Raw genomic sequence first — 8,726 nt, 5'->3', positions numbered from 1 at the left:
TGACCTCCTCACTTGGAAAGATCTTGTCCTTCACCCCATTGTAGGCACCCACTATCAAAGCCATTGTTAACTGCTGTACCATTTCCAGACTATTTGCACCCGCTCCATTCTGATTGTCGTGTCTTTAACTAGAAATTGATGGAAATCAGCGTTAGCAACTGAGGGCCTTAGAATATTGTCAGTCTCGGCATCCTCTCCCAGTATGATTAGGGGACAAAAGTCTGTATAGAGATTGTGTCCAGGAACCTCTGGGCACAAGCTCTATACAGATTGGCTCTGGGGTCTGAGGGGCGCCCTAACTAGATTAGAAACTGACATGTTCTACCCCAGGGCCTCCCCGAACGACAGCAGGTGAGAATCCTCGCTCCCGACACCGGCAACAGGGTCAGCATGTCGTCTCCTATCTTCACCGACGCGTCTCTGGCTTTTCTCCGCCCCGGGATGCGTCCAGAAGAACCTGGAGAGCTGTGCGTCCCCTTGGCAACCATACAACGCGTAGGAAGGCGACGTGAGATGGGCTGAGTCCGGCCGGGGCTGTGCGGGACTAGGGCGGGGCTCGGGGCGGGGCTCGGGGCGGGGCTGGGAGCGAGCAGCCCTGTAGTATCGCACAGAGAGCAAACTGCGCCTAGGCAACCAGCCGGGAGGGTGAGCGCCGCGCGCTACAGAAGCTTCTGGCGCGAATGGAGAACCAAGAGTTTCTAGGTTCATCTGCGCCGTCTGAAGTGACCGATGGGCAGGTCTCAACAGAAATATCCACTTGTTCCGAAGTCTTCCAGAAGCCCATTGTGCTCAGGATTCTCGACACTCACAGCGAGCTTGGAGAGTCGGAGGATCCCGAGAAACACGAGAGTCCCGAGGAGCCAGAGGAGGTCAGGGAGCAAGACGAGTCCGAGGAATGTGATGAGCCCCACGAGTCCTATGAGCCCTATGCGCCCCATGAGCCCCGGGACTCCTATGCTCCCTACGAACTCCATGAGCACCATGCAGCCCCAAAAGTTCGCAAGGCCGGTGAGCCCCGACAGCTCCGCCAAGCCCGTGAGCCCCGCAAGCCCCGCAAGCCCCGCGAGGCCAAGGAAACCGAATTAATTCCCAGTGCCGCAGTAATGATCTCCCCATCTCTGATCACCAGAGCCCCGCCACGGCCTCAGCTGTCTTTCCTGGGAGGTAGGTGTTCCCCTTCCCTCATCTGGTCTCCTGCTCCTCCCTTCCCCTTATTCCCCACGCGCTGAGCAACCACGCCCCATCTAGAACCGGGGGTCCTAAGGTGGAGGTTTGCATGCAAGGAACTCGTGTCATTTACCTGTTGCTTCGCAGTCATCAGCCCTTGCGTTTCGAGGGACTCAGATGGGAAATTGACACCTGATAATGAGAGAAACTGAATCTCTTCTCTTCCACTGCCACCTAATGAGCTATTGCTACTTCCTTTTGAAGCCCTTTTTCATTCGCCTCTACAGTTAGTCATTGCATTCCTCTGGGTTGCACTTTGAATGTTACCCTTATTAGAGCACTTAAGATCTTGTATTTCACCATTCGTCTTTCTCCTTAACTAAAAAGAGTGATCCCTGAAGGGAGGATATTTTCGTCAGTGTTGAAAACAAAGCATTCGCTGAGCAAGTATTCAAAGAGTATGCATCTACAAAGTGCTCACGATATGCTCAGTCCCCACCACCTTCACAGGGTAACAGAGCAGATGGGACTTGGGTATAAACATCCTTCCTCTGACCCCACTAGCTCATTTATAACCCCTCACTAATGACCCAATCCAAAGCAATTATTTGTCCTCATTGGACCGCCAATCTTTTGGGAAACCAGTTTTTATCTTATGTTCTCACTGACTCCTCCTTACCCAGACTGGATTCCATGATCTGCCATTGCAATTACTCCCTTACCTCTTCCAACATCCCATTGGCTCTCTGGTTATCCACGATACTTCTGACAAAACCCCAACCCTGATTAAACCCAGCCATCGATCTATTCTCTTCCTACACCTCAGCAGTTGACTCTTGCTGTGCAAAATTGCACAGTCATACTGTCTGGTTTATTTCAATTTCATCTCAATTGGTCACTTGGCACTGCCTGGCGAGCTCACTTTATTCCCTTAGTAAGTTAGTTTTCCCAGTCTCTGAAGATGACTAACTGCCTTACTCTCCTCTAAAGTTCACACCTTTGACCCCCCACCCAGCTGAAGACTTTGCCTCATTCTTTATTGAGAAAATAGAAGTGATCAATCACGAAATCCCTTATTTTCTTACAATGGATCTATTGCTTTACCTGCATCTGTACCCATGAATTCTGCCTTTTCTCATATTTCCGGGAAGAATTGTGCCTTTTTTTTTTAAATGAAAAGCAAAATCCTTCACTTATGCTTTAGATACCACTCTCATTTCCTGAAGAACTTTCTTCCTGCAGTTATCCTCTCTCTCCTACAGCATCAATTTCTCCCTAATTAATCAGTTCCATGAGCATACTCATACTCTAGAATCTTCCATCTTGAAATAACTCTTGACCCCATGTCATTTTTCAAACTCTCCCCTTCCACCAGCATCACCACCATTTCTCTGTTGTTCTTCATTGCAGAACTTGTCAAAAGAGTTGTCTATACTCACTGACTCAATTTCTTCACCTCCCATTCTCAACACATTTGGTTAGGCTTCTTTTCTCTACTCTCCCAAAACTGCTCTGGTTTACTGCTTTTCTCTCTGCCACCACTACTATCGTCATGCATGGAGATTTCATATCCACTTGGATGATCCATTTGGCTTCTCAGTTCTTTGACCTCCTCACTTGGAAAGATCTTGTCCTTCACCCCATTGTAGGCACCCACTATCAAAGCCATTGTTAACTGCTGTACCATTTCCAGACTATTTCAAGCACTCTGATCTCTAACCATGTCTTAGCTTTCCAGTTCACTCCTCCATGAACCCCCTATCAAATTTTCAGCTTAAGGCACTTCTAATACATTGATCCTACTAACTTTTCATTATATATCACTATCTTATGTCCTGCCATCTCTCCTCGCCTTATATTCCATGGACCAACAATGGAATCACTCCCTTGATTCTCTCTCCCTCTGTCATTCTTGCCTTGTTAAATCCAACTCTTGCCTGCACTTGGAATAACAGATAATGGCAAGAGAAAGGCAAATAACTATGCCAACTATGCTAACTGACCTTTAAATCCATGCCCTTGAACTTCAAGTGGGCTCTCAGTGCTGCTTGCCAGTCATACTGTATTTCCCCAGTCAATTTATTTTCCAATTGTCTCAGAAATGATGGTGAGTGCGTGAGTGCTCTCATTCCTCAACCTTATGCATCCTTTCCTCCTTGCTCTTAGCTGATGATTTCACTTTTTTTCTTCACTGAGAATAGAAGAAATTCTGAAAGATCTTCATATCTTTCCACCATGAAATCTACCAAAATACCAGCATCTATATGTATGTACTCTACTTTTTTTCCTGTTAATAATGGATGAACTATCCTTGCTCCTATTAAAGGCCATTCCATCAATCTATATGTTGGATTTCAATCCCATCTTTCAATCTCATCTAACTTCTTTAAGCTCTTTGCTCCTAAAATTAGCCTGCCTCTCCTGCATCATTGTTTTCTTCCTCTACTGGATCATTCCCATCAGCATACAAACATGTGCAATGCACTGGGTGCAGTGGTTCACACCTGTAATCCCAGCACTTTGAGAGGCTGAGGTGGAAGGATCACTTGAGGCTGGAATTCAAAATCAGCCTGAGCAACATAGTGAGACCTCCTTTCTTAAAAAAAAAAAAAAAAAAAGTTATTAACCATGCATGGTGGCACATACCTGTAGTCCCAGTTACTGGGAGACTGAGGCAGGAGTATCACAGATCACCTCAGTCTCAGCAGTTCGAGGATTCAGTGAGATATGATCATGCCACTGCACTCCAGCCTGGACAACAGAACAAGACCCTGTCTCAAGAACAAAAACAAAAACCAACTAACCAAACAACAACAATGACAACAGTAAAATGCACAGTAACTCTTATCCTTAAAAAAACCCCAAACCTTCCCTGAATCCCATGTGCCCATCCACGTATCATGATTTCCTTGCTGTGCTTTAGAGGAAAAATTTTGCAATTGAATTACCTGCAAGTCATTATCTACATGTCCTCTTTCCCCCTTTTTCCCCTTCTCTTGAGAACCACTTACATTTTCATCCCCTCCACTTAGCTGCGGTGGCTTTTGCTGAGGTCACAATGATCTCTGCCTTGTCAAATTCAATGGCTAATTCTTCATCTTCATCTTAGTCATCTGACACATTAAGCTCCTATTTTCTTAGAAGTCTTCTTTACTTGACTTCTGGGATGCCTCTACCTCTGTGGTCCTACTTCATTGATTGTTCTTTAGTCAGTTTCCTTTGCTGAATCCTCCTCTTCCCAGCCTTTAGGTTGAAGTGACCAATGGCTTAGTCCTCTCAGATTCATTCTTCTAGAACTTTCCTTATTCCTTGGGTGAGGTCATCAGTTCCATGGCCTTAACTATATTCTGGTAACTTCCCAAATTATCTCCAGCCTCAGTTTTTCCCCTAAACTCGAGTTTTATAACCAGTCGTTGATTTATCATCCCTGCTTGAATATCAGTTTGGCATGTAAAACATAATGTGGGCCGGGCGTGGTGGCTTACGCCTGTAATCCCAGCACTTTGGGAGGCTGAGGTGGGTGGATCACCTGAGGTCAGGAGTTCGAGACCAGCCTCACCAACATGGTGAAACCCCATCTCTACTAAAAATACAAAAACAATAGCCAGGCGTGGTGGCACATGCCTGTAATCCCAGCTACTCGGGAGGCTAAGGCAGGAGAATTGCTTGAACCCAGGAGGTACAGGTTGCAGTAAGTCGAGACTGCATCATTGCAGTCTAGCCTGGGCAACGAGTGAAATGCCATCTCAAAAACAACAACAAACAACAACCAAAAAACCATAATGTGCTCACCACTGAAGTCTTCCTGCAACACCCATAAGTGCTCTTCCCTTGTTGTTTCCCGTTTCAGCAAATGGCACCGCCGTTCATTTATCCAGGTGCCCAAAAACCTTGGCATCATTCTTGATGCCTGTTTTTCTCTTACACTCAGACTTTAAACCATTAGCAAATTGTAACTTTGAGCTATATCCTGACTATGACTGTTTCTTAACATTTAAAATGTCATCATCTTTGTAAGCCACTATCATCTCTTGCCTGGTCTAAGGGAGGCGACCACCCCTCATATTGTCTTATGCCCAATTTCTGCCTCCACAGAAAGAAGTAAAAACTAAAAGGCAGAAATGAAATCCACAGGCAGACAGCCCGGCGCCACACCCTGGGCCTGGTAAAGATCGACCCCTGACCTAATCGGTTATGTTATCTATAGATTACAGACATTGTATGGAAAAGCACTATAAAAATCCCGGTCCTGTTCTGTTCCGTTCTAATTACTGGTGCTTGCAGTCCCCAGTCACGTACCCCCTGCTTGCTCAACTGATGACGACCCTCTCACACCGACCCCATTAGAGTTGTAAGCCCTTAAGAGGGGTAGGAATTGCTCACTCGGAGAGCTTGGCTTTTGAGACATGAGTCTTGTCAATGCTTCTGGCCGAATTAAAGCCGTTCCTTCTTAACTTGGTGTCTGAGGGGTTTTGTCTGTGGCTAGTCCTGCTACAGGTCCACTGCAGTAGCCTCCAGCTGGGTTCTTGTCTTGCCCCATCCCTGGTTCATTGTACCTACAGTGGTCACAAAAGTCCCTTAGAACATAAATTATATGCAGTTTTCTTGCTCTCCAGAATCGGTTCTCACCTCAGGTAGTATGTCCTCTGAGACAGGGATCCCCAACCTTTTTGGCACCAGGGATGGGTTTTGTGGAAGGCAATTTTTTCATGGGGTCGGGGTAACTGTTCCACTTCAGATCAATCTATCAGGCGTTAGTTAGATTCTCATAAGGACCACGTAAGCTAGATCCCTTACATGCGCATGCGCAGTTCACGATAGGGTTTGTGTTTCTATGAGAATGTAATGCCACCACTGATCTGACAGGAGGCGGAGTTCAGGCTGTAACGCCTGCTCGCCTGCCACTCACCTCCTGCTGTGCAGCCTGGCTCCTAACAGGCCACAGACCAAACCAGTCCACAGCCCAGGGGTTGGAAACCCCTGCTCTAAAGTCCTTAGCAGGCCTACAAGGCCCCACTTGATCTGAGCCTGTCACTAACCTCACCTTGAACTTGACCTGATATGTCCATGACATCATGTTCTACTACTCCCCTGTCGGTTTTTGCTCTGCAGGCACATGGGCATCCTTGCTCTGAGCTCAGGATCATTTCACTTGCTTTTTCCTCTGCCAGGGCACTCTTCTTTCAAATACTTGTCATCTCCTTTTCATGGGGTACCAAAAAGAGCATTATTTGGCCTGCTGGTTTTCTTTGAGACACTTATCTGACTGTATGATATATCTATTTGTTTACTTGTTTACATTAAGCTCTTATGGAGGCAGGACCTTTGTCTTTCATCCTCAATGCCTCAAGCTTGCCTGGAACAAGTCAGGAATTAATTGTTGTTGAATGAAAGATCTCTTCATTTGACCTCTGTGTTAGCAAATCCAGTGGTTTCTTCTCTATCCTTAGCATTGTCAAAGAGATTCAAAGAGTTAATACCCATAAAGGTCTTAGAACAGATGTAGTACATTGTAAGTGCTCAGTAGATGTTAGCTAGTAGTAGTAGTGTTGTAGTGTTATTATTATTATTGTTACTATTTTGAGATGGAGTCTTGCTGTGTTGCCCAGGCTGGAGGGCAGTGGTGCAATCTTGGCTCACTGCAACGTCCACCTCCTGGGTTCAAGCGATTTTTCTGTCTCAGCCTCCAGTGTAGCTGGGATTACAGGTGTGCCTGGCTGATTTTTGTATTTTTAGTAGAGACGGGTTTCACCATGTTGGCCAGGCTGGTCTTGAACTCCTGACCTTAGGTGATCCGCTCACCTCAGCCTCACAAATTGTTGGGATTACAGGCGTGAGCCACCGTGCCCAGCCAATGTGTTAGTATTATTATCTCATTAAACCTCTCGGCAGCATCTAACACCACTGGCTACTCCCTTCTTGTGGCCTCTGTGACACCATAGTCTCCTAGTTTAGCATCCACCTGACTGGCTGCTCCTTCTCAGGCTCCTTTGCTGGACGCTCTCTGAATTCTTGAATTCTAACAGGCTCTATCCTGACCCCTTTAAAAAATATTTATACTTTTACCCCTAGGTGGTCATAACCACACGCAAGAGTTTAGCATTTCTCTGCTGCTGCCTTCTAAATTTTTGTATTCTCTCTTCTCTGAGTCTGACACATATATTCAACTGCCTCCTGGACATCTCCATTTGAATATATCATATACTTCTCAAATTGACTATACTTTCAAACGAAGGTCTTGATTTCCCTTCCAACCCTGTTCTTCCTTCAGTTTCCCCCATCTGAGAAAATATCGTGAAGTTGCTCAAGCTAAAGAAAATCTACTCTTCGTCGATTCTTCTTGCCTCACCTTCAAGTACAAGGCACCCAGTGAAAGTTCTGTGTTTTATCTCAAGAATATTTCCTGAATTTATTCATTTCTGCTGCTAACACACTCAATCCAGTTGTCTAGTTGTGGTCACTTCTTACCTGGATTTCTTTTTCTTTTGAGACAGTCTTGCTCTGTCGCCGAGGCTGGAGTGCAGTGGCGCAATCTCGGCTCACTGCAAGCTGCGCCTCCTGGGTTCATGCCATTCACCTGCCTCAGCCTCCCCAGCAGCTGGGACTACAGGCGCACGCCGCCGCAACTGGCTAATTTTTTGTAATTTTAGTAGAGACAGGGTTTTACCATGTTAGCCAGAATGGTCTCGATCTCCAGGCAGGCAGATTACCTGAGGTCGCAGTTCAAGACCAGCCTAGCCAACATAGTGAAACCTCAGCTCTGCTAAAAATACAAAAATGAGCCATGCATGGTGGTGCAGGCCTGTAATCCCAGCTACTCTGGAGGCTGAGGCAGGAGAATCGCTTGAACCTGGGAGGTGGAGGTTGCAGTGAGCCAAGATCATGCCACTGCACTCCAGCCTGAGCAACAGAGCGAGACTCCATCTGAAAAAAACAAAACATAAGAAAAGACTACTTTAAAGCCTTCTCCCTTCTCAATTTGTCTTCTAGATTTTCCTTGTCAATTCCAGTAAGTCTTCACATTAATTCCTTTAGTAAAGCTCAACAAACACTAAGTATTTTATATAATATTTACAAAACGTAGTGTAAACATTGAGCGACAATTAGCACATCCCTGTGCCGCTACTCACTCAATAAGATTTTTTTTCACCCAACATTTATTGAGTGACTACTGAGTCACCCTTCTGTGTCCTATGGAGTGCAAAGATGAGTAAGACATGGCATTTTGGTTGTGTGCCAAATTTTAAAAATTTATAGAATCGGTTCTATTATTCTGTCACCTAACAATAGTATCATCTGATCATCACTGTTATTGCTGAACTTTATTGAGCACATGCTATGTTCATGGTGTAGGTACTGAGCTGTAGATGAATAAGACATGGATTCCTTCCTTGAAGAACTATGTATGTGGTTGGGAGGCTGAACACATCCACAACAATAACACGTCCACAGCATACGCAGTAAAATGTACTGGAGTATCCTACAGGACAAGCACTTCATTCTTCTGAGTTAAGTGGCAACAATAACCTCTTTTTATTTTTTACTTATTTATTTTTTTG

At 45.5% G+C, this 8,726-nt stretch overlaps 1 protein-coding gene across 1 annotated transcript in view; it reads left to right on the top strand.

Moving 5' to 3' along the window:
- The first annotated feature begins 618 nt into the window (after positions 1 to 618).
- Positions 619 to 8,726, top strand: part of THEGL (theg spermatid protein-like) — a 91,988-nt gene continuing 83,880 nt past the window's right edge. The window contains exon 1 of the mRNA XM_011961260.1: positions 619 to 1,164. Coding sequence (XP_011816650.1) covers positions 681 to 1,164 — 484 coding nt within the window. The 5' untranslated portion in view covers positions 619 to 680. The remainder of the gene's footprint in view (positions 1,165 to 8,726) is intronic.

The sequence above is a fragment of the Colobus angolensis genome, unplaced genomic scaffold (assembly GCF_000951035.1).
Source record: "Colobus angolensis palliatus isolate OR3802 unplaced genomic scaffold, Cang.pa_1.0 Scaffold54, whole genome shotgun sequence".
Lineage (NCBI taxonomy): Eukaryota > Metazoa > Chordata > Mammalia > Primates > Cercopithecidae > Colobus > Colobus angolensis.
This window is presented reverse-complemented; position numbering and strand designations above follow the sequence as displayed.